We start from the raw sequence: 25,265 nt of genomic DNA on the forward strand, positions 1-25,265 counted from the left end.
AGGAAGTTCCCAATAAAAATCCACAAAGCCAGTACATTGTCCTCCTTCAGATCCCTCTTTAAAACTCACCTCTAGTCGTGGTGCTTGCAAAACACTTGACAATGTCTAGGCAGCTGGTAAACTGTGATTGCGGCTGCTGCTTATTCTAATCATAATTGTCTGACTGTTACCTTGTACTACCCTATCTGTTTTTTGCATCCACCTTTTGGCATTTTTTCTAAACTTAAACTGTAAGCTGTTTGGGATAGGAAAAGTGTGTGTCTATGAGAGAGAAAAGAGTTGTATCCCTGCAATATTTTTTTTCCTTTTTCCTTGTATTTGATTAGGGAAAGGCAGAATATCCTACTGTTCAGTACTTTAATCAACTTTTCTGTAGATACTTTTTCTAAGCTCTAACTTCAACAAGTAGCGGTTGCTCTGGTAAAATGAAATAACTGACTCTCTTATTTTATACTTCTAACTGTCCTGTATTATGACCCCACTTCAGTTTTTTTCTCTTTTTTTATTCCTTCTCACATCGCACGGGATTGTCAAAACTGTGTCTCTACTGCATGAACCTCTATATTGTTTTCACTCTCTATGCTGGCGTCCTTGTGCCCAAAAAAATCTTTAAATGTTTGTGACAAAGGTAATGTAAATATAGTAAGCCCAATGCAATTGTATCTTAGGTGATCTATGATATAATTACAATCATGCACAACATTTTAAACTTTAGCTGTTACTGTGGTGCAACAGGAGCTGACCCGTAGTTCAAGTTGTTAGAGTTTCAATTTGATAGTGGAAAGAATGATGAATATCTTGTGACTTGGGGTTTTAGTAACACAAAAAATGGATTATAATTCTTGGCTAACTCCAGAATTTTTGAAGTATTGGCTATACAATTTGAAATTTTGGAAAGTTTATAACAACTATGGAAAAATTGGTGTTTGGTGAATTATTTGGGGAAGGGTGTTTCTCACCTTTCTTCCCCCTTTACAAGAAATCTAAGCCATTCTGGGTATGTCTACACTGCAGCTAGGAGCAATCCTCCCAGCCTGGGTAGACAGACTCACACTAGTAGGGGTATTGGGCTGGATGTTGGACTCTGAAGCCTGGTGGGACAGGTGGGCTTCAGAGCCTTAATTTCTGCCTGAGCTGGAACGTCCTCATTGATATTTTTAGTGAACTAGCTCGAGCCCTGCTTGTGTGTATCTGTCTACTCAGGCTGGGAGGCTCCCAGCTCCAGTGTGGACTTACACTTTGGGGCCTGTCCTTTGAGCATGTTGTTACCCCTTATATGCTGATTCCTAGAATATCAGTTATACATCAGGATTGTTTGCTTATTGAGTATTTTGTAATTCTTTAGTCATAGTGACTAAATATGTGCGCTAAGATAAACATATCAAATTTAAATCTGATGAATAAAAAACATGCCTCTTATACTGCTTTTTGGTACCTCTTGGAAGTAAGTACCCCATCTACATGAAATTTGCACTTTAACACAAAACCTAAACAGTGACCTCATTGGTGATTTAAGGCAAAGTAACTTCCCAAATGTATGACAGTCAGATGTACTGTTATGTTAATATAACTAATATAAAAGCGTGTGAGGTTTAGTGTTTCCCCAGCTTCATCAAACTTATGTTGTATGTATTGCTTTTGGGTGTCTGTTAGAGATGGAAGGGAGATCCTTATGGAGCACTGAAGAGTGTTATTGAATACTGTGTTGTAGGCAGTATGAAGGTGGAAAGGAATTCACTAATATTTCCTCTTCTTATTTCCCCACTTTTAAGATTTTGGGCACATGGGTGTATCGTGCTGTAACGCTGTCATTAAAGCATAGCTTTTATTTGTCAGTACATACAGCATGTAATATTTTCTTAAGATTCAGAAAGAAGAATTAAAAAGAAAAGTGTATGATCTGATCATAAGTTATATCTTTTAATGGAAAAAGCCTGTGTTTACTAGAGGAATGATTTGGGCATTGATTATTAGTTTCTATGACAATTTTTGATGAAGCTTTAATGGTACATCTTGAGATAAAAAACAGAATGTGGTTAAAGATGAGCTATCAAGCAATAATAAAATGTTTTTGATTGTACACTTTACTGCTTTGTGATTAATTACAATCATGGTGTATGTCTACGCTGGCACATAAAATATCCTTTCCAACTCAAGGAGATGTACCCACACTAGATAGAGCTAGCGCATTAAAGGTAGAAGTGGAGCTATGGATGTGCGAGTAGCGGGGTGGGCTGGATGCCCCAAGTATGATCCTACCTATGTACTTGGGCAGCTAGCTCATCATGCCGTGGCGGCTGCTCTTCTGTTTGTAGCACACTTGCTTGATCAGAGCTATACTGGAGCTGCAAGGTGTAAATCCCAACTCGAGTAGAAATACCTATGTCCTAACCCATTGTAGGAAGGAATATTGTCGGGGCATGACCCTAATTTTAAAAATGTTAAAACCCTTCCCCACTTTTTTAATTTTTTGTTGACCACTGACTGTGTGTCATACAGCACTGAATGCAAAAGAAGTACTTTACTTACCTGAGTAGCTTAAAATCTTAATAGTTTACAAAAGATGGTGTTAGAGTTTCACTCTCTTGCCTTATTTTATTAATATTTTTCTGCTTTTTTTCTTTAATTTAAAGTATTAAGGACTGATGACTTTGACTTCTAACTTTGTCTGGAGCACAGAGAACATGATATAATAGGCAGCCGGTACCTGACTCCCTAAGACGCCCTTTCTGCCCTCTTCCCTTTATTGAAGGCTGCAGCATAGGCTTCATCCTCATGTTATCTCATGTTCTCAGTCCTCTATTGATTGCCAGAATCCTCTTGGAAAAAGAGGCTAGTCAGAGCCCAATATTTTCTCTCTACTGTACACAGCAAAGGGAGTATTACCATGTGAGAGGCCATCTTTATATATGAAGGCTGTTCTGTATTTGCTTTGTGGCTCATCTTTGTGGCCTGAGATGTAGAAACTAAAAGGCATTTCAGAATATTTTATCTGATCATCCCATGAATGGTGGTTGCCAAGAAGGTGTCACTGTACAAAATAAGTAATTAACCTTACAGTACTGTATTTTTAGTTAGAAAGTTATTTAAAAAGTTGATGAAATACAGCGTTTTCTACAGTTCTGAGGTGCTTTCCCAGTTGCTCCTCCTAACAGATTTTTTCTGCATTTTAAAGTCTTTAATGATGGCACTATCAGACAGTTTTTTCCATGGCTTGCTAAGTTCTGTTTTCCATTATATGATTTTAAAAGCTTGAAATTTAACCAAATATACTTGAGACTTCATTTTAAGCAGATGCCTGCATAAGGATAAGTAATAACAATAGTGTTTTGCACTACACAAGTGTTTTAACTTTCTTTTGAAGTATTTCTTTTGAAATATTGAAACTGTTTTTGTTCATTCCAGTATCAGTCCTTCCCATATGGCAAAAATGGATTCAAAGTAGGAATGAAACTGGAAGGAGTGGATCCTGAACACCAGTCAATGTACTGCATTCTCACTGTGGCTGAGGTAAGCACCAGGACTGTACCTGAATGAAGTGTGAGGCTGAGAATAGACGTGTATTAAGAATACAGTAAATACTATACTGGAACTGTGCTCTGTTTAGTGCTGCATTTAGCACTAAAATTACATCTTCCTCTGACAGATTCTTCAGAGGAAGATGTAAACTATTGTTAGGCATTTAATTGCCTAATGCTATACCATGTGGAATATTTTTTCCTAATGCATAAAATTTTATTAAATTGTACCAGAAATCATATTAAAAACAATATCCAAATATCAAGGAACAATTACACATGTTCATGGATATGAATACATAATATTTTAGTGTTATGGTGATACATAAGTATCTGTATAATTCTGTAATTTTGGAGAAATCTATATTTAAAAGGGAAAATATAAAGAACATAAAGATGCATGAAAATTGATAGCCCTTGAATTTTTATTCCAACTACAGATGTTATGCTTATTCATAACATTATCTCATCATTTTTCTATTTTATTGAACCGTAGCTTCAAGTTCCACAGACTAATATTACACTACAGGTTTAATTCTGCCACCTTTACTTACATTGGGTAGTATCTAACTGTGAATACTTCTATGGATATTAATTGTGTGATTTAAGAGAGACAGAATTCTCTCTCTCTCTTTTTTTTAATTCCTTAAGTTGGGGAATGGGGAAACAGGAACGCCTGATATTCATTGTCGTGTACTGTCATTATTTTGTACCACTATGATTATATGTCCGTAGTCCTAGTTTAGTTTAGTTCTTTTTTTATTTTTTTATTTTCCCCATTTCTGAACCCCTCCACAGCTAATCACATCCTCCTTCTGAAAATATCTATTTCTGACTTGTCTTCTGCTGTACGTGCTGATGTCAAAGATCAGTATAACCAAGGCCTTAAGTCCTCTGTAGTAAGCTGGACCTAAATTCTGTGGCAAAGTGCCCTGAGTACTGTGAAATTCTAATGTGGCAAACTGAAAATTCTTTCAGTTTGAGTTACATTTAAGTTATGGCAAGTTTGAGTAAATTAAATATGAAAAAGAATAGTGCAATGAGTACATTAATTCCTTTTTGTTGCTTATTTTGATACTAAATTTGATTTATTTTAAGCCACCCCTAAATTCTCAATATGCTTGGTTTGACTTTTGACAAATTGACTGCCTTGTAGATGATATCCTGGGGAAGCGGGATGCTTTGACAGCTGGTTATAGGATAGTAGTGGCATTTGGCACCCAGAAAAGTGTGGGAGATGGTATGGACATTTAGCACATAGGAGACTTCAGCAGTGAAGAGGAGCTGCATCTCCTCTTTCCCTCTTAGGCACTAAGGTGACTTTTTTTTATTGCGGAATAGGGTCCTTTGGGATCTCCCCTTTCACATTTACACTTCTTCTTACATAATGACCCTCATTATCTCCTTGTTATAATGACCTGTCCTTCAAAAGAGGTTGTCTAGACATATCTCTCAGGTTTCTATTTTCTTTTAGTACTATGTTAAGTGTCACTCATACTCTGAATGAATAATACTATTATTATTAGCACTTCTACAGGGGTTTTCATCAGAGAGGTGCTCAGATCTGTTGCAGTCTTGCTTTTTGTTCTTCCCTTTATTAAACTGCATTACAGTATTTTTATATTATTGGCATGAACAAAAATAAAAAGTTGGTTGAATGCACATTGAATATATTTAGGTATAGAGACTATTATGCTCAAGTGTACTTTTACTAAGTTGTACACTTTGCAAACTGTTGTTTTTAGGTTTTAGGCTACAGGATACGCCTCCATTTTGATGAATACTTGGATTGTTACGACTTCTGGGTGAATGCTGATTCTTCAGACATTCATCCAGCTGGATGGTGTGAGAAAACAGGTCACAAACTTCACCCCCCAAAAGGTATTGTCTAACTTTCAATTTAAAGATTTGTTTATCTTTCACACAGTTGCTCCTGCTTTTTTGTTGAAATGACCTGGTTTGTATTCCAAATCACAATACAATAAGGGCAGTCTACCTGTTCATTTCTCTTTTGCTTCCATCTTACGACTGTAGATAATTAGCTTTGTGAGCTGATAGCTGTCATTGTGAAAAGGTGGAAGAAAGGTAAATGCAAAGCATTAATGGATCCCGTGGAGCCAGATGAAAGAACAAAGAGACAAAGGGAAGGAAAGACTCTGCTTTTGTGTAAAACTATGAGAGACACTAAAAAGCAAAATGATCAGAATAGTTATTCAAAGGGTACCGTCAAGAGAACATGATGGGAGGACGAAGAGACCAAACTAGCCGTAAAATAAAAGCAAAACACACAGGCTACAATGGAATACTAGCATCTTTATTGCCTTGTACACTTTAAAGGCCTTGAACTTGTAAGCCCTTTAATAACTTACAATGGGTTGCCCAAAATGAGGGCTGAAGGCCAACTATGTGTCTTTTAAATATGCCCCATGGCTAGCCATTATTATTTTGTTATTTATAAATCACCATCAGTGTACATGGAGCTGTACAGTTAAATAAAGATAGTGTCCCTGCCCCGAGGAGAGCGTCTGAGACAAAGACTATGAGAGGTGACAGATCTTGGTGGGGAAATAAAGTATAAGGGTATCCCCTGCAAAATAACAACATGCAGTATTTTATCTGTGATGTGTACTGGTTGAAAATGTGCCTTATTCATTTGCTTATTTATTTTGATTTTAACTATAATTATTTTAAAATGGGAGGTGGAGGCTAGTCATGTATCCTCACGAGGCAGAATGCCTTCAGTCACTTCCCTGGTGCAGCTGCACTCCACACTGCCTTCCAACAATGCAACTTCTATGCTCTTTGGTTGTAATGTAGCCCTGAACAGTTAGTTTCAATAAATGACCAATTTTACACAATCTATTTATAATATTTCCCAAAAGCCATTCCTCCCTGCCCCTATCCTCTTGGAGTCATGGATTTCATGTGCTGAATGAATAGGTAGTTACATATCCAGTTGTTCAAATACTGTTGTTGTTGTTGTTCTGGCAGTATTCACTAGGTTTTGTACTCAGTGGTGAGGTTTTGTCAGCTTGTCCCTTATAAATCCCTGGTTTTGGAGGCTTATTCATTTCTTAGTCATAAAATACTGCTGCTGGAGGAGAGCTGCTATACAAGATCTCATCATCTGAGTCATTTTTTTCCTGAAAAGTCATAAAAGTCATTTGTGGGGAAAATTTGTTCAGGTATTTTTTTTGTCGGTTTTTATATTGGTGTACCATGAAATGGTTTTTATTGTATTTTTTTAATTATTTTTGCACTGCTCTTAAGGCCTCGTGGTGGCTTTTAACTGGGGAAAACTGCATCCTATCATTAACACCCCTCTGTATAACTACATCTATTAGAAGGGGTTCATCAATATACAGTGCAGTGTGGTTCTACTGTCCCCAAGACATCCCAGGTTTGGGATAACAGGGATTGTGCTACTGCACTTCTCTTCAGGGCTAGCAAATACATTCTGGGCTCTTCCCTTGGGCTGGCTTGCTTCATTCTATCCTAGGATTGCTTCTCTTCCTTGTCATATGGTCCATTGGATCTCTTCTGTTCCTGGCCAGATGAGTTCACTCCTTTCCAAATCTTCTCCTGAATAAGACTTAACTTATTCCCTATCTTATCCTTAATTCTGATATGCTCTTACTTCCCTGTAAAAGTTTGCCCTACTTCACAGCAGTTGCTAGGCTGAGCTTAGCTTCCAGTGCAGCTGTGGAGGGAGTAATTATTCCCCATTCACAAGGGAGCTGAGTGTGCTGCTTCAGTAGCACTGATGGCCTCTGCTGGCCCTGGTAGAAAAGGAACATGACATGAAATTGAACCTGCACCATTTCATATGATGGTGTAGATCTAATGCATGTTTCTAAAGGAGTTGAGAAGGTTGTTACTGCAGTCGCCTTGTAGGGTCTCTCTGTGTCAGTGACAGTAGCTCCCATAATACAAAAAAAGTACAATAACCCCTTTCTGGAATATGAATAGACCCAGATAAAAGGGCTCCCTTTTTTTTTTCCTGAGGTGAAAGAGATCCTCATGAGGCTTGATTTACACTAGTTTTATTGCTGCATAATTCTGTTGACTTCAGTGGAGGTACTTCTGATTTATACTGGTGTGAGATCAGTTAAGTCCACAGCCTTGTCACAGTTTGAGTCAATGCTTTTGCTTACTCTGACAGGGTTGGGACTCACCACCGCAGCGCCTCCTGCTGGTTATCTCCGGGAATTAGCTCAGTCCAGTGGAGCGCCCTCTCCTGGTGGTGTCCCACCCGTTGTCTCGCCCTTGGTTGCTCTCCAGCTCGTGGCGTCCTCTTCAGGATCACTGCCCTCCAGCAGTGCCCCCTTAGTCCCTCCACACCCCCTTCTGGTGTGTGTGTGTGTGTGTGATCAGCAGTCTTTCTACGCCCCAGCCACCGTGTCCAACCACACCCCCAAAGTCTAATACCTCCTGTCAGGGATCTGGCATAGTCTGTGATGGCCGCTCCCCACGGCCAATGGCCGGGTGTACTGCATGGGCACAAGGGGGGACCCAGGCCCGTCCTCTACTCTGGGTCCCAGCCCAGGGACCCTCTGGCGGCAGCCTCGCTGTCCTCCTCTCCCCCATCTGTCCACTTCCCTGGGCTGCTTCCCCTACGGCCCCTTGCACCCGGTAGGCCCTTCCCTTCAGGGCTTGCAGCCTGGCAGGCTACGGGCTAGAGCTCCCTTCTGCTCCCCCGAGCCTGGCCAGCACTGCGCTGTCTGCGGTGCTAGTCTCCCCGCTCTGGAGACAGACCTTCCCCTGTCAAAGGTCTGGGACAGACTGCCTGCTCCCTGCCTGGGCAGCCTTTATATAGGGCCAAGCTGAGCCCTGATTGGCTGTCTCCAATTTGGCTCTGATTGGCCCCTAGTAAACCTTTTCTTATTGGCTGCTGGTCTGCGCAGGCGCACTGGCCTGCTGCAGCCTCCTCTAGCGTGGGGGTTGGGCAGACGCCCCACCACACTTACCTTAGCCCAGCCTTTCTTTGTTTGCTTTTTATGCCTTTCAGCTGGACTTCAGCTCCTGCAGCCACTTATAACCCTTCCATGTAGGATTCCATCCAAATTTTAGAAAACCTACCTTAATGAAAGCATCTAACCTTGCAGACCTTGGCTGCACCTGGACTTCCTGGGACTCAGGTGATCATAGTCATAGAGTTTAAGACTGGGAGCTGGGTTCCTGTGGCGTACTGTCTTTGTTGCCATGGAGATGGAAGGCACACTGCAAAGACTGCCATAGACTGAGAATAAACTGTTCATTCTACTTTATTAAAGGTACAAATATGCATCAGCAGACATAAATAATAGCGTACCCCCCCACCCCAAAACGCACTCTACTCGGCCCTCCTCTGTATCCCAGGCCACCAACACCAGCCAGCACCCGTATACTAAACCCAACAACTGAAATTAGACCAAAGTGTTCCAGCCTCTGCAATGGTCTGGAAATTATTAGATGAGAGAGACACAGATCATCCTGGCAATATAGCTATTCCCCGTCAGATGGCAAACATGGAAAAATCATTTAAAAAAAAACACTTCTTTTTAATACATGCAGGAACTATCATAGAGATTCTTCCTATGATATGCCCCTGTCCTTAAGTACTATCAGCCAGGAGAGCCACTGACACTCCAGTGTGATGCATTGAAACAGGGATTGGGTGTAGCTTTTTTGCAGGAGCAGCCAGTCACTTATGCCAACACCTTTGGCTAAAGGAATGTGCGGTGAGGGGTCTGGGCATCTGTTTGTTTTCAGTGTTTATATTAAAATGTTTGTAAAATAGGGAAGATGCATCATGATCAGTGGAACTGGAGTCAGGGGGCCCATGTTCCTTGGAGGGATTGTTATTGATGGGACACCAAGGAAATAGGGAATGCATGAAGTTAAGTTGGAAGTAACTTAGAACATGGACAGAGCAGTGCCTAGGGTTTAACAGAGTTCCAATTGTTCAGCTTAACCTGCATTCATCGTCACTCCTTTGTTACCAGATTTGTCCATTACTTTGGGGTATGCTCATTTATTCGGGTTACTCCTCTGGGGAAGGGGGTTCTGTAATCCTGTCAATGTACTACTTGTGTCAATTGTGTTTACATATGGAGCTCTACTTCTCCCTTCTGCAAGTCCCCTCTCAATGGAGCTATCTTGCAGGACCTAGGGTCCCTAGGGCTGGGTTACTCCCACCCCGGAACCGGATGAACACCCACACACCCACACGTACATTAACAGAGCAAGTCTGAGCGGACCGGGTCAATCAGCACTGTCAAGCTGACCCCTTATATGTCTCTGGACTCACTGGGCTGGAGGAAGCAGCACTTTCAAGCTGTCTCTCCTTATATGCCCCTGGGCTCCATGGACTGGGTCAAGCAGCACTTTCAAGCTGTTACCCTTATGCGTCCCAAATTCAGCACATCCCTATCCCCACTCCCCCAACACAATTGTACTGGCAGTAACCTACTCGATGAGCAAACCCCGCAGTATTTGGGGCGCTGCAGGGATCTTTAGCTTAGGTAAAAGAAGTGTTGCTGTAGAGTGAATGGAGGAAGCTAAAAGCACAAACGAGTAAAGTTCAGCAAGAGAGAGAGAAGCAACCAACTTAACCATAGAAGTTATTTATTGAATAATAGTAATTACTACACAAGGAGGACTAAACCAACATAACATACGTGATTAAAGGTTAATACCTCAGGTAGAAAGGTTTCAGAGGAGCAGCTGTGTTAGTCTCCGCAAAAAGAACAGGAGTACTTGTGGCACCTTAGAGACGAACAAATTTATTAGAGCATAAGCTTTCGTGGACTACAGCCCACTTCTTTGGATGCATATAGAGTGGAATAAATATTGAACACACACACACACACACACACACACACACACGAGTTGTCTTACCAACTCTGAGAGGCCAATTAAGTAAGAGAAAAAAAACTTTTCAAGTGATAATCAAGATAGCCCAGTACAGAGAGTTTGAAAAGAAGTGTGAGAATACTTACAAGGGGAGATAGACTCAATGTTTGTAATGGCTCAGCCATTCCCAGTCCTTATTCAATCCTGAGTTGATTGTGTCTAGTTTGCATATCAATTCCAGCTCAGCAGTCTCTCGTTGGAGTCTGTTTTTGAAGTTTTTCTGTTGTAAGATAGCCACCCGCAGGTCTGACATTGAATGACCAGACAGGTTAAAGTGTTCTCCCACTGGGTTTTGAGTATTATGATTCCTGATGTCAGATTTGTGTCCATTAATTCTTTTGCGTAGGACTGTCCGGTTTGGCCAATGTACATGGCAGAGGGGCATTGCTGGCACATGATGGCATATATCACATTGGTAGATGTGCAGGTGAACGAGCCCCTGATGGTATGGCTGATGTGATTAGGTCCTATGATGATGTCACTTGAATAGATATGTGGACAGAGTTGGCATCGGGCTTTGTTACAAGGATAGGTTCCTGGGTCAGTGGTTTTGTTAAGTGATGTGTGGTTGCTGGTGAGTATTTGCTTTAGGTTGGGGGGTTGTCTGTAAGCGAGGACAGGTCTGTCTCCCAAGATCTGTGAGAGTAAAGGATCATCTTTCAGGATAGGTTGTAGATCTCTGATGATGCGCTGGAGAGGTTTTAGTTGGGGGCTGAAGGTGACAGCTAGTGGTGTTCTGTTATTTTCTTTGTTGGGCCTGTCTTGTAGGAAGTGACTTCTGGGTACTCGTCTGGCTCTGTCATTCTGTTTTTTCACTTCAGCAGGTGGGTATTGTAGTTTTAAGAATGCTTGATAGAGATCTTGTAGGTGCTTGTCTCTATCTGAGGGATTGGAGCAAATGCGGTTATATCTTAGAGCTTGGCTGTAGACAATGGATCGTGTGGTGTGTCCTAGATGGAAGCTGGAGGCATGTAGGTAAGTGTAGTGGTCAGTAGGTTTCCGGTATAGGGTGGTATTTATGTGACCATCGCTTATTAGCACAGTAGTGTCCAGGAAATGGACCGCTTGTGTGGATTGATCTAGGCTGAGGTTGATGGTGGGATGGAAATTATTGAAATCATGGTGAAATTCCTCAAGGGCTTCTTTTCCATGGGTCCAGATGATGATGATGTCTTCAATGTAGCGCAAGTAGAGTAGGGGCATTAGGGGACGAGAGCTAAGGAAGCGTTGTTCTAAGTCAGCCATAAAAATGTTGGCATACTGTGGGGCCATGCGGGTACCCATAGCAGTGCCGCTGACTTGAAGGTATAAATTGTCCCCAAATGTGAAATAGTTGTGGGTGAGGACAAAGTCACAAAGTTCAGCCACCAGGTTAGCTGTGACATTATCGGGGATACTGTTCCTGATAGCTTGTAGTCCATCTTTGTGTGGAATATTGGTGTAGAGGGCTTCTACGTCCATAGTGGGCAGGATGGTGTTTTCTGGAAGATCACCGATGGATTGTAGTTTCCTCAGGAAGTCAGTGGTGTCTCGAAGATAGCTGAGAGTGCTGGTAGCGTAGGGTCTGAGGAGAGAGTCCACATAACCAGACAAGCCTGATGTTAGGGTGCCAATGCCTTAGATGATGGGGCGTCCAGGATTTCCAGGTAGAAAGGAAAACAGAGGGAGAGAGAAGGAGGGGGGGGGTCCTCACCCACTCCATGAGGCTTGAACTGGTCAGGGTTCCCAGATGATGGTGGTAGCTGAGGGTTCTGAATGCTGGAGACAGGCAGAGCCCCCAGCAAGATCAGTCAAGAGATGGAGTTCCAGTGGAACTGATGCATAGTGTGGATCTAAGCATCAGAACCCTGACTAGAGGTGAGTAGGGATTTTTGTAGAGAAATTACAGTGGTTCAAGGGAGAACACTAGATTTGTTTATAGGTAAACTGATGACTCACGGGTTTTCTTTAGACTAGACAATAGGAGCTGATCACTCTTGGCTATGGGTAGTGTTTTCTTCCAGGGAGCTCACAAGGCAACTAGGCTGCTTCAGTATTTGGATATCAATTAAGGATTCATTACTAGAATTGGTCTGATAACTGCTAAGCTGGGTGTGTGTGCAGGCGTAGGTTCATTAGCATCTGGAGCAGAGATTCCCGGAATGCAGTGCTTCCCTGCTTTTTCTGGTCCCAGAATTCAGTGTGGTTCTCTGTTCTCCATTCTGTATGTAAATTGAGATGTCTTCCTGTCCCATCTTTCATGCAGATGAGGCTAGGGGAGTTGTCTTTGCTCTCCATTCTGTATGCTAATGGAGATGTCTTAATCTTGTCACCCTTGTCAGGAGGGGTCTAGGTGTCTCCCAACGCCCTTCATTGCTCTCTGCAAGTTTTCTTTTTCTGATGGGTTTTGGTTTAAGCAGAGGCTGGGGGGGGGGGGTCTTTCATGAGTCTGGCTGGATACTGCACCCTGGTTCCCCAGGAACACAGAGGTGTCTGGTATCACTTTGCAAATGAAACAGGAAACACCCATTTTGAAAACGGTCAGGCATGGAGGGGCCCAACATGAAAATTCACAGCGAAGACAGAATTTCCCCGTTCTGATACTTTATTGTGAAAATTAAATTATGCAAAGGTGTAATATTTGTGTTATAAAACAAAATAAACCAGTGTTACTAAGCCAACCTAAATGAAAGCACCTAAGGTAACAGTGTTTTAAAATTGTCTCATATATGCCTTTTTAAAGACTATATTAAAACAATGTATGTGATATATTTGCAGATTTAAAATACATTTAGTAAATAGCTCTAATAATGTGTGTGATATATTTGCAGATTTAAAATACATTTAGTAAATATTAACTCTAATAATGATGTAATTTCAAACAAACTTGGTAATGAAATTTCAGCAAGAGATGATTAAAAATAAGAAAATTCACATAACAAAAATGTTCAAATAATCACTGAGGGCTGAAAACAAACCTGTAGAAAGAAGAAACATTTTAGATTATTACAAGTATTATAATAAGATATTGGAGTCTAGTTTTTAGTTAATGAGTTGCGCACTTTCTGGAGTACTGATGTCAGTTGTGTGTGTATGTTGTCTGGAAAGTAATTAAGCCAGTGGCATTATTTATTAAGCACTATGGAGTACCCACTGTGGGAAAAATAAAGTCTTGTGTTTTTGTGGCCCCTCTGAGGGGTAATTTGGTCAGCTGGTTTGCATATAGGAGTGCACCTACATCTCCTCTGCTTAATACAAGAGGCCCCCATGGACCCAGAGAAGTTATATTTGTTTTTTGCAGTTAATTTAATTTTAGCTAATATTTACAATTCAAACTGTGAGGGGAGGGGAGGTCTAAAAGGAAGAAGGGGCTGCTCAATAATTTTCTTACAGTGCTTCACAAAATAAGAGGGTCCCAAAAGGTTAAACACAATTATTTTCTCCTGGTATGTTTTAAATAGCACTCAGAAGGGGAATATATTGTGTGGTAAATGATTGACAGTATGGTTAAGCTTGATTTATATATCTGTAACATCTATGCCGGGGGTCGTCAATATGAGGACCGTGGGCCAAATCCGGACCGCCAGATGCTTTTGAACAGACCCCAAAATCTTTTTATTTGCTTATCATCATTGTTATTTTTTAAATTATTGTCTTTGAAGTCTGGACCTTGACTATACTTTGACCAAGAAATGTGGACCTTAACAGAAAATAATTAACTACTCCTGACTTTTATGCAGTATCTTGAAATGGCTTTATACGACTATACAACAGGGAAACAAAGGAATATATGTAACTATGCATACTAGTAATCTTTGTTGCCTTTTTTTTTAGTGACCGGGAATATAAATAGTTAGACTTTTCCCATGAGTTACATTATTTTCTGTTAAATTTTCTTCTAAAAGAAACTGAGTGAAAAAGGGGAAATTATACTAAGAAATGTTTGTGGAAACTCAGAAGCAAAACAAAATAGCTGCATTCTTGAAAAAAATGGTGGTTGTCCCTACTGATAAACAATGTTGAATGTTCATGTTCTGATAATTGCTTGTTTCCTTAAAACATTTTTCTTAGTATTGTTATTTATTTGTATTACAGTAATAGCTATTGGCCTCAACCAAAACTCAGGCCTCATTGTACCAAAGTGGGTTTTTTTTATATACACATAGTAAGGGACAGTCCCAGTCCTAAAGAGCTTACAATACAAATAAACACTACAGACAAAGTGTGGAAGAAAGGAGGTAGTATTATCCCTATTCTGCATATAGGGAATAGAGGCACAGAGAAAGTTTGCCTCAGATCACCTGTGGGAGAACTAGGAATTGAACCCAAATCTCCTGAGTCCCAATCCAGAGCCTGAGCCACAAGACCAATTTCCTTCTGTATGAAGATTGGGAACAGTCAAAACTTCAGTCCTGGAAAAAGATGAGAAGCTGATCAATTTCAGATCAGGAGGAAAAATAGACACTCAGGTCATCATAAAATTTTGTTCAGATACTAAAACGAAAGCTGGTCTTTGTGATAAATAAGCTTAGCTAACTGGTAGCAGGGAAGGATTACCGATTCCTCTCTGAATTACCAGGTGCCAAATAAAAATAGAAATCATTGAAATCATTGGGATAAAACTGGAGTAATGTAGCAGAGAAACAGGCACTAAATATTAATAGTTTTACTATAGAAGATACTTATAATATTATTATTTAATGTTTAAAGAATTTAAAACCATTTAATTTATTTTTTCCATTTGTGAAATTCTGGAATTGAATGATTTGGGACTAGGTGAAAAATGAATTGCTGAAAAAATAATTTTATAGAAGATTATGATTGCCATAATCAACCTGTGTCTCATGCATATTTTCTTGTTTCACTTTTTTGTGGAAACCTTTTAGGATATGAAGAAGAGGAATTTAACTGGCCCTCATATCTTAAAACATGTAAGGCTCAAGCTGCTCCTAAATCTTTGTTTGAAAACCAGATCACGGTAAGTATTCTTCATTTGCCGCTTCTTCATTGCTGCAGAAAGCTGCTAGCCGGTTCATTTGTATCATTTCAGTGACAGGAGATTTTGGAAATCCTGTAAATATTTTTTTCCTTAAGGTTTGATAAATGATTAATCTGTATTAAAATTCACCTCTGAAATCCACATGAATTTTATATATCTATAAATTGTGTTAAAAGAACTTTAAGGTTGCAAGGTCAAGCACTCAAGTTAGGAAATACTAGAAGTAAGATTATCTGTTTAACCTTAATTAAGCCCCCATCTGCATCTGCATTATGCTACAGTCCTTAATTATATGAATAAACACTTTTTTTTCCACAGGTCCTGTGCCTCATTCTGTGCACAGAATGAACGGTCCACCTTAAATCTGGGTATTTCCTAACTTTTGAGTATTTGACTTTGCCTTATTCACATTCTTTTTACATTTTTAAATGTATTTCCTACATTTTTTAAACGGAAAAAACCCCAAAGTTTCATCATGTGAAATAATAATTTCTTATATAACGCTTTTTTATCAGTAGCCCTCAAACTGTTTTATAATCTCTCAATGTATTAATCCTTACAACATCCCTGTGAGGTAGGGAAAGCATTATTATCCACAGATGGGGAGCTGAGCCACAGAGTGGTTAAGTGACCTGCCCAAGGTCTCACAAGAAGGCTGTGGTGGAGGAGGTAATTGAACCTGGGTCTTCACATCCTAAGCCAGTCCTCTAACCACTGGAATAGCCTTCCTTTCCACTTAAGCTAACAGAGTAGCTGGTAGCAGTGGAAGGCTGTTAGCATCTGTGTGGATCTGCCACTAGAGGGAGATAAGATACACACAAAAAAGGAGTTTTGAGACTCAGGAATAATTGGTTAAATTCTAGGTTCTGTAGGGGAGTGTGTCTAGTAGCTATAGACCCTTCTGTCCCTGTCACCCCAGCCTCTCTCTGTCCCCATCTGCTCCTAACCCATCCCACAAGCTGCTGCTATCCCCCAGATCCTGCCTGTCCCCTCCCATCACTGACTGACTCCTGTTCCCCTCCAAACCTTCCTCCCCCAGGCCCTTCCACTACATCCCCGTTCCCTTTTCTCTGCTCCTTGTCCCCTTCCAGTCTCTCCCTGTCCCTTTCTGCTCCTACCCCACCTCAGCTCCTGTCCGTCCCCCACTGCTATCCAGCCTGGCTTCTCTGCTCCTGGCCTTAGTTCTTTGCATATTTTCCCATGAATCCTCCCTAAATTTTATAAGATTGTTTATACTTTTGTGGCACCACTGGATTTAAACCTGCTTCTCTCCTTCTCAGACTAAGACTATTGACCAAAACATGGAATAACTTTTAATTGTTATTAGGCATAAGCAACAGTTTCTCTTGGCTGGTTTTTAATCTTCCTTTTATCCAACATTTTACCCCGTTTGTCTATCCTGCCTGTTTGTCTATCCTGCCTGCCTGCCATGAACTGGCATCGTACTATTTTTATCATTTTATGGGACTAGGAGAAAGCTGTCAGAGGTAGTGTCTGTCTAAACCAAAGTCTACAAATTTTGCAACATGCTCAGAAATTTTTGGTTCATAAACCATGATCTCAGAGTCTGTATCTATGTTTGAGCATCTTTCATGTAAGCTAATTCGGCTGTTGCTGCATTGTTGGCTAGCTAATTGGTAAATTTTTAAATGATGGTAAATTTTTAAATGACAATGTATGTATTGATTGTGGACTCTGGGGAGGTTTTGGGATGTAGTGTGTGTTATTTACCTTTAATTTAAACTTTCTGTTTGAGTAGACGGTTATTCCATCGGGATTTCGAGTGGGAATGAAACTTGAAGCTGTAGACAAAAAAAATCCGACATTCATCTGTGTTGCTACGGTAACAGACATGGTGGACAATCGTTTCCTGGTTCATTTTGATAACTGGGATGAGAGCTATGACTATTGGTATGATCTTTGTATTTGTTATATTTTAATAAGTCATATCAGAAATTTGTTAAGATGGTATCTTTCCCTGATACTTTTTGTACTCTGCATGTAGTCAGCACATCAGCTTTTAGCAGATTTTTATAAATATGTCTTCCAGACCATTAAACATTTGTAGTAGATGTTAGGGGCCAGGTTATCAAATGTAGATGTTCAGGTTGCACATACACAACTTTCATAAGATTGTGGGAAATGGGTATTGTAGTTGCATGTGAGAGTAAATCTGGTATAAGTAATTTCTCTTTTAATTTTGCAATGCATCTTCATGTTGGATTTTTTATTGGGAAATACGCATGTGGACATACCAATACCATCAGTATTAGGCACCCTGGTAGCCATGACTGAAACAGCAGCTACATTTCATCAGGGTGTTTCTAGGTCTGGCCCATATGCCCTACTAATAAAATCTGTTGAAGGGCATGATTGTCTCTTGATCCTACTGCATCACAGTTCTGTTGTGTAGTCAGAACTTCAGGCTTGTTCTTCTTTGAGTGCTTGCTCATATCAATTCCCGTTAGGTGTGTGTGTGTGTGCACCGCGTGCACGGCTGTCGGAAACTTTTCCCTAGCAGCTACCCATCTGTCCGGCTGTGGAGCCCCGTGGAGTGGCGCAGGTATGGCGCTCTATATACAACCCTGCTGGCTCAACCCCCCTCCAGTTCCTTCATACCGCCAGTGACGGTTATTGGAACAGTGGTCTCTTGCTTGCAAGTGCTCCACTAATCCCTAGGTCTTCTGCTTATCTTTGTATATAGTTACTCATTGTTAGTTAATTGTTCTCTACTAGTTGTTAATTGTAGTCTTAGTGGTTGGGGGTTTTCCCTTTAACGAGTGCTTCGTGGGGCTCTGGGGCATGCCGTACCAGGGTTTCAAACCCTGTAGCTCCTGCACCAAGCCTATGCCCACGGGCAACCCACACGACTCCTTTCTCCGGTGTCTGGGAGAAGCCCGTCAGGCAGATGAATGCAAGATCTGCAAGGCCTTCAAGCCTCGTGCCAGAAAAGAGAGAGACATTGATTTAAAACAACTCCTCATGGAGTCTGCCCTCCGTCCACAACAGGACCCGGCCCCAAGTGCCTCGGCGCAGAGCACTCCTCCAGCGGTGCTATCCGTGGCACTGGAAAAGGACTCGGCATGCCCTCCCAGGGGTCGGTGGTCTCCTGGGGCCCAGAAGCATTCCCCTCGGCACCAGTCCCACTTGCCAGCTGCCCGGAAGAAGCAGGTCAAGGACAAGCCTCCACAATGTCCTGGTTCAGAAACCGCAACCTCGGCAGGGCATGCTGCGGAACATGGGCCTACGGCTGACAGACCCTACAGTCGGGCTCAACCTCCACGGGCCCCTGTCTCCCCAGGAAGCCCCGTTCTCCTGGACTCCCCGCGGCTGCAGGTGGAGGAGGTCACACTACCCTTCACACCGGACACTTTTGAGGCCGCTAGGGGGCTTATCAAAATGATGGCGCCCAAGTCTCCAGCCTCGAGGCCTCCACTACCCCGAGGCCCAGTACCTTCAAGAGGCAAACTGGCCATGTTCATGTCGTCTGTCCCTCGACCAGGATCTCTGTGTCGCTCGGAGTCTTGATGCCACTCTGAGTCCCAGTGCCGCTCTGAGTCCTGGCACCATACGTATACATGGCACCAGTCTCACAGTCCCCACCCTCGGAGCTGTTCTCGCTCGAGGTGGTCGTCGACTGATAAGTCGTGGTCGCACTTAAGGTCCAGATCCCAATCTGTGACCTCGCAGCACTGCTTGCATTGACCACGGACTGCACTCCCCAGTCATCGCTCGACGGACCAGCACTGCTCTATGCAGCAGTACCGGTCTACATCACGGCACGGCACCCCATCTTGGCACCGCTCCCTAGCGCGGCACCTGTCCCATTCGCGACACCGGTGCTCCCCCACCATCCCGTTTGGGGTCTCACCTCCCTGAGGCAACCATCAGCCGCCTGCCTCAGGATCCCTTGCAAAACCCGGATCCAACCCCACCCCTGGTGGAGGCTGCACTCGGGGCTTGGGAGGTGCCAGTCCCGGAGGATCCAGAGGCCGCCATGGAACCAGTACTGCCAGTGGTGTCTTCCTCATCTTTGCCTGACGAGGTGGGTACCTCCACATCTGGTCCACCACCCATGGACTACAGGGCCCTGCAGGAACTCCTCCAACGAGAGGAGACATAGCCGGGGAGATGAGATTGGACATAGGAAGGACAGGGGGGACGGACACAAGGAGGCCCGCAACATATAGTGCTGCTAATGGGAGACGGGCTAAACGACATACATTAGGGTGTTTATACACCAATGCCAGAAGCCTAGGTAATAAAATGGAGGAATTGGAGCTCTTGGTCCAGGAACTGAAACCGGATATCGTAGGAATAACGGAAACGTGGTGGAATGGCAGTCACGACTGGAACACAGGTATGGAGGGGTATGCGCTGTTTAGGAAAGACCGGAACAAAGGTAAAGGTGGGGGGGTGGCCTTGTATGTCAATAGTGAAATAAACTGTAAAGAAATAATAGTGGATGGATTAGATAACACAGAGTCTGTCTGGGCAATACTCACACTGGGTAATAGGACTACTAGAGCCTCTCCGGGGATAGTGCTTGGAGTGTGCTATAGACCGCCGGGATCGACCCAGGATATGGATAAGGAACTATTTAATGTGTTTAGAGAAGTAATTACTAACAGAAACTGTGTAATTATGGGGGACTTTAACTTCCCGGATATAGATTGGGGAACAAACGCTAGTAGCAATAACAGGGCTCAGATGTTCCTAGAAGTGCTTGCTGATCAATTCCTCCATCAAGTGGTAACTGAACCAACGAGGGGGGAGGCCATTTTAGATTTGATTCTGGCAAGTAGTGAGGACCTTGTTGAGGAAGTGGTAGTAGGGGACAATTTGGGCTCCAGTGATCATGAGCTAATTCGGTTTAAAATACATGGAAGGAGTAACAGAATTAAATCAAAGACTAGGGTTTATAATTTTAAAAAGGCCAATTTTAACAAACTAAGGGGACTGGTAAGGGAAGTGGATTGGGCAAACGTATTAATGGATTTAAAAGCAGAAGAAGCCTGGGATTACTTTAAGTTAAAGATGCATGAGCTGTCAGAGGCCTGTATTCCAAAAAAGGGAAAAAGATTACTAAGCAAGAGATTTAGACCGAGCTGGATGAGCGACCGACTCAAAGGGGCGATTAGGAAAAAACAGAAAGCGTATAAAGAGTGGAAGAGGGGAGGGATCAGTAAGGAAATGTACCTAAGTGAAGTCAGGGAATGTAGAGATAGAGTGAGAAAGGCCAAAGGCCGTGTAGAGTTGGACCTAGCGAGGGGAATTAAAAGCAATAGTAAGAGGTTTTACAGCCACGTAAATAGGAAGAAAGCAAAGAAAGAAGAAGTGGGACCGCTGAAGTCTATTGCCGGAAAGGAGATTAAAGAAAATCTAGGCATGGCGCAATATCTTAATGAATATTTTGCATCAGTGTTTAATGAGGCCAATGAAGGTATTAGGGATACTAGCACCACTATAGAGGGGCATTCGGGATGGGGGATTACCGTATCCGAGGTAGAAACAAAACTTGAACGCCTTAATGGGGCTAAGTCGGGAGGACCGGACGATCTACATCCGAGAATATTGAAGGAATTGGCGCGGGAAATAGCAGGCCCGTTAGCGATAATATTTAATGAATCTGTAAACTCGGGGGTGGTCCCGTTAGACTGGAGAATAGCTAATGTGGTTCCTATTTTCAAGAAAGGGAAAAAAAGTGATCCGGGTAACTACAGGCCTGTTAGTCTAACATCTGTAGTGTGCAAGGTGTTAGAGAAAATTCTGAAAGAGAAACTAGTTGAGGACCTGGAGGGTAGTGGCAATTGCGATAAATTACAACATGGTTTTACGAAGGGCAGATCGTGCCAAACGAATCTGATCTCCTTCTTTGAGAAAGTAACGGATTTATTAGATAAGGGAAATGCGGTGGACCTAATATACCTGGATTTCAGTAAAGCATTTGATACTGTACCCCATGAGGAATTATTGGTTAAACTGAAAAACATGGGGATCGATATGAAAATCCAGAAGTGGATAAGGAATTGGTTATTGGGGAGAATGCAGCGGGTTGTATTAAAGGGTGAACTGTCAGGTTGGAGGGAGGTTACTAGTGGAGTGCCTCAAGGTTCGGTTTTGGGACCCATTTTATTTAATCTATTTATAACTGACCTCGGAACCGATTGCAGGAGTGGGCTGATAAAATTTGCGGATGATACGAAGGTGGGAGGCGTTGTAAATTCGGAGGAGGACAGGGATATCCTGCAGGGAGACTTGAATGAGCTTGTGAATTGGAGTATCAGAAATAAGATGAAATTTAATAGTGAAAAGTGTAAGGTGATGCATTTGGGGATGACTAATAACAATTTTAGTTACAAGATGGGGACGCATTGGTTAGAAGTAACGGAAGAGGAGAAGGACCTAGGGGTTCTTGTAGACCGCAGGATGACTATGAGTCGACAATGTGACGTGGCGGTGAAAAAAGCCAATGCTGTCTTGGGGTGCATTAGGCGAGGTATATCTAGTAGGGATAAGGAGGTCCTGCTTCCGTTGTACAAGGCGCTGGTGAGACCTCATTTGGAGTACTGTGTGCAGTTCTGGTCTCCCATGTTTAAAAAAGATGAACTCAAACTGGAACGGGTGCAGAGAAGGGCCACTAGGATGATCAGAGGAATGGAAAAGCTGTCGTACGAAAGGAGACTAGAGGAGCTTGGGTTGTTTAGTCTGACAAAGCGAAGGCTGAGAGGGGATATGATTGCTATCTTTAAATATATTAGAGGGATTAATACAAGGGAGGGAGAAGAGTTATTCCAGCTTAGTACTAACGTGGATACCAGAACGAATGGATACAAACTGGCCGTGGGGAAGTTCAGACTTGAAATTAGACGAAGGTTTCTGACCGTCAGAGGGGTGAAATATTGGAACGGCCTACCGAGGGAAACGGTGGGGGCGACGGACCTGTCTGGTTTTAAGATAAAGTTAGATAAGTTTATGGAGGGAATGGTTTAATGGTAAAACATAGTAGTCAAGGAAAGCCAAGCAATGGTGGGTAAATAGTATAATGGCTAACGGGGTCGGGCTGGAGACTCTTGCCTATATGCTCGGGGTCTTACTGATCGCCACATTTGGGGTCGGGAAGGAATTTTCCTCCAGGGCAGATTGGCTGAGCCTCTGGAGGTTTTTCGCCTTCCTCCGCAGCATGGGGCAGGGATCTCTAGCAGGAGGGTCTCTGCCGATTGAAGTCACTAAAAACAGGATTGGGGACTTCAACAGCAGAGTCCAGGGAAGGGGTAGGGACGGTTTTATGGCCTGCAGCATGCAGGGGGTCAGACCAGATGATCATAATGGTCCCTTCTGACCTTAAAGTCTATGAGTCTATGAACGGGTGGCTCTAAATATGGACCTCCAGGTGGAGGAGGTGGTAGAGGACGAGGACCCTGTGTTGGACATTCTGGCACCAGAGGGTTCCTCTAGGGTGGTCTTACCCATGCTAAAGACTATCCAGGCTAACGCCAAAACCATTTGGCAAATGCCTGCCTCCATTCCCCCTATGGCCAAAGGGGCCGAACGGAAGTAATTTGTCCCTGCTAAAGGATACGAATACCGCTTCTACCGTGCACGGTCCCTTATTACATCGGACCGATGGGTGCTCTGCACAGTAGAGGCGGGATATTCTATCCACTTCTGCTCCTTCCCACCCTCCCATCCCTCTTTCCCATCCCTCTTCAGGAACCCCTCTCATGAGCAACTTCTCATCCAGGAGGTTCAAACCCTCCTCGCTTTAAGAGCAGTGGAGGAGGTGCCTCAGGAGTTCAGAGGCAAGGGTTTCTACTCCCGTTACTTCCTCGTTCCCAAAGCAAAGGGAGGCCAATTCTGGACCTAAGGGAACTCAGCAAGTTCATCGTCAGCCTGAAGTTCCACATGGTCTCCTTGAGCACAATCATTCCCTCTCTGGATCCAGGAGACTGGTACGCCGCCCTCGATATGAAGGACGCCTATTTTCACATATCTATCACCCCGTCTCATAGACAGTTTCTCCACTTCGTGGTAAACAAAGTACATTATCAATTCACAGCTCTCCCATTCGGCCTATGCACAGCTCCCCGTGTCTTCACCAAATGTGAAGCTTCCTTCGCCACCATCATGTGCATGTCTACCCTTACCTGGATGACTGGCTCCTCCGCGGCTGCTCTGGTCAGAAGGTAGAATCGCAGGTGCAAATGGTCAGACACATTCGAACGCCTAGGCTTCATTCTCAGCATCCGCAAATCTGTTCTCACCCCAACTCAGAGAATAGAGTTAATCGGGGCAGTCCTTAATGCCAATCAAGCGAGAGTGTTCCTCCCAGAGGCGTGGCATCTGGCCCTCTTGCAGATAATCAGCAGCCTTTACAGTTTTCCCTCCAGTATGGCGAGGCAGTGCCTCAGGCTGCTGGGCCACATGGCGTCCTGCACCAGTGTGGTGCATCATGCCAGATTGCGACTGAGGCCTCGGCAAGCGTGGCTCGTGTCCATGTATCGCCCGGGCCGCGACAATCTGGACATGGTGCTGACCGTTCCAAGGCATACCCTCGATTCCCTACGATGGTAACTTGACCCCTGCATGGTGAGCGCCAGGGTCCCTTTCCACCCTCCCCAACCCACCTCGACTCTGGTAATGCATCTGCGCTGGGTTGGGGAGCGCATCTTCGAAGCATGACAACTCAGGGCTTATGGCAAGTAGAGGAGCTGGCTCTGCATATCAACATCAAAGAAGCCTGACAACTCAGGGCGGTCCATCTTGTGTGCCAAGTGTTTCTGCCTTGCTTGCAAGGTCACTGTGTCGCCATGCTCATGGACAATACCACAGCCATGTTTGATATAAACAGGCAAGGCGGAGCCCGATCATCTCCTCTCTGTCAGGAAGCCCTTCTACTGTGGGAATTTTGTCTAGCCCACTCCATCCTTCTCCAAGCTTCATACCTACCGGGCATTCAGAACGTGCTGGTGGACAGCCTGAGCTGACGGTTCCTTACGCACGATGGGTCGATTCGTCCGAACATCATTCATTCAATCTTCCGCTGTTGGGGATTTCCCCAAATTGACCTGTTCGCCATGCCGGCCAACAGGAAGTATCCAACCTTCTGCTCCTTCCGGGGCCACAGCCTGGGCTCGATCGCAGATTGATTTCTGATTCCATGGTCCAGTCAACTACTGTACGCCTTCCCACCATTTCCACTCATACACAAGGTACTTCTCAAGGTCCGCAGGGACAGGGCAGACGTCATACTGGTGGCTCCAGCTTGGCCTCGCCAGTGCTGGTACCCCACCCTCATGGACCTGTCGGTCCAGTCCCTGGTACATCTACCTCTCGTTCCTGACCTCATCTCACAGAATCACGGCCGCCTCCTTCACCTGGACCTTCAGTTGCTTCACCTCATGGCCTGGAAGATCCGTGGTTGAGCCAGGCAGAACTTGCCTGTTCGGACCCAGTGAGGCAGGTGCTTCTGGAGAGCCACAAGCTGTGTACCAGGGCCACTTACAAAGCGAAATAGAAGAGGTTTTCTCTCTGGTGTGCCCAAAGGCAGTGCTTCCACTCCAGGCTTCAATCCCATGTATTCTGGATTATGTCCTGCACTTGAAAGACCAGCACCTGGCATTTGTTTCTTTCAAGGTCCATCTCGCAGCTATATCGGCTTTTCATCCCGGTATTTTCGGGTGCACCCCATTGTAGGACGTTTTCTGAAAGGTTTGGAAAAGATTCATCCCCCAATGAAGCCCCCTGTTCCGGCCTAGGACCTTAATTTTGTCCTTTCTTGCCTCATGGGTCCTCCCTTTGAACCGTTAGCTTCCTGTTAGCTCCTTTACCTTTCTTGGAAGGTTGCTTTTTTGGTGGCCATCACCTCGGAACGA

The 25,265-nt window shown here is 43.5% G+C and overlaps 1 protein-coding gene across 17 annotated transcripts in view; it reads left to right on the forward strand.

Moving 5' to 3' along the window:
* L3MBTL3 (L3MBTL histone methyl-lysine binding protein 3) overlaps positions 1-25,265 on the forward strand; it is a 166,683-nt gene that overhangs the window by 51,052 nt on the left and 90,366 nt on the right. For all 17 annotated transcript variants that reach the window (XR_010599636.1, XR_010599637.1, XR_010599638.1 and 14 more), the window contains 4 exons: positions 3,406-3,510; positions 5,264-5,399; positions 15,278-15,369; positions 17,150-17,301. Coding sequence is in view for 14 of the 17 variants with exons in the window: in XM_005280241.3 (XP_005280298.2) it covers positions 3,406-3,510; positions 5,264-5,399; positions 15,278-15,369; positions 17,150-17,301 (485 nt within the window). In the remaining 3 variants the exon portion in view is untranslated. The remainder of the gene's footprint in view (positions 1-3,405; positions 3,511-5,263; positions 5,400-15,277; positions 15,370-17,149; positions 17,302-25,265) is intronic.

The sequence above is a fragment of the Chrysemys picta genome, chromosome 3, assembly GCF_011386835.1.
Source record: "Chrysemys picta bellii isolate R12L10 chromosome 3, ASM1138683v2, whole genome shotgun sequence".
Lineage (NCBI taxonomy): Eukaryota > Metazoa > Chordata > Testudines > Emydidae > Chrysemys > Chrysemys picta.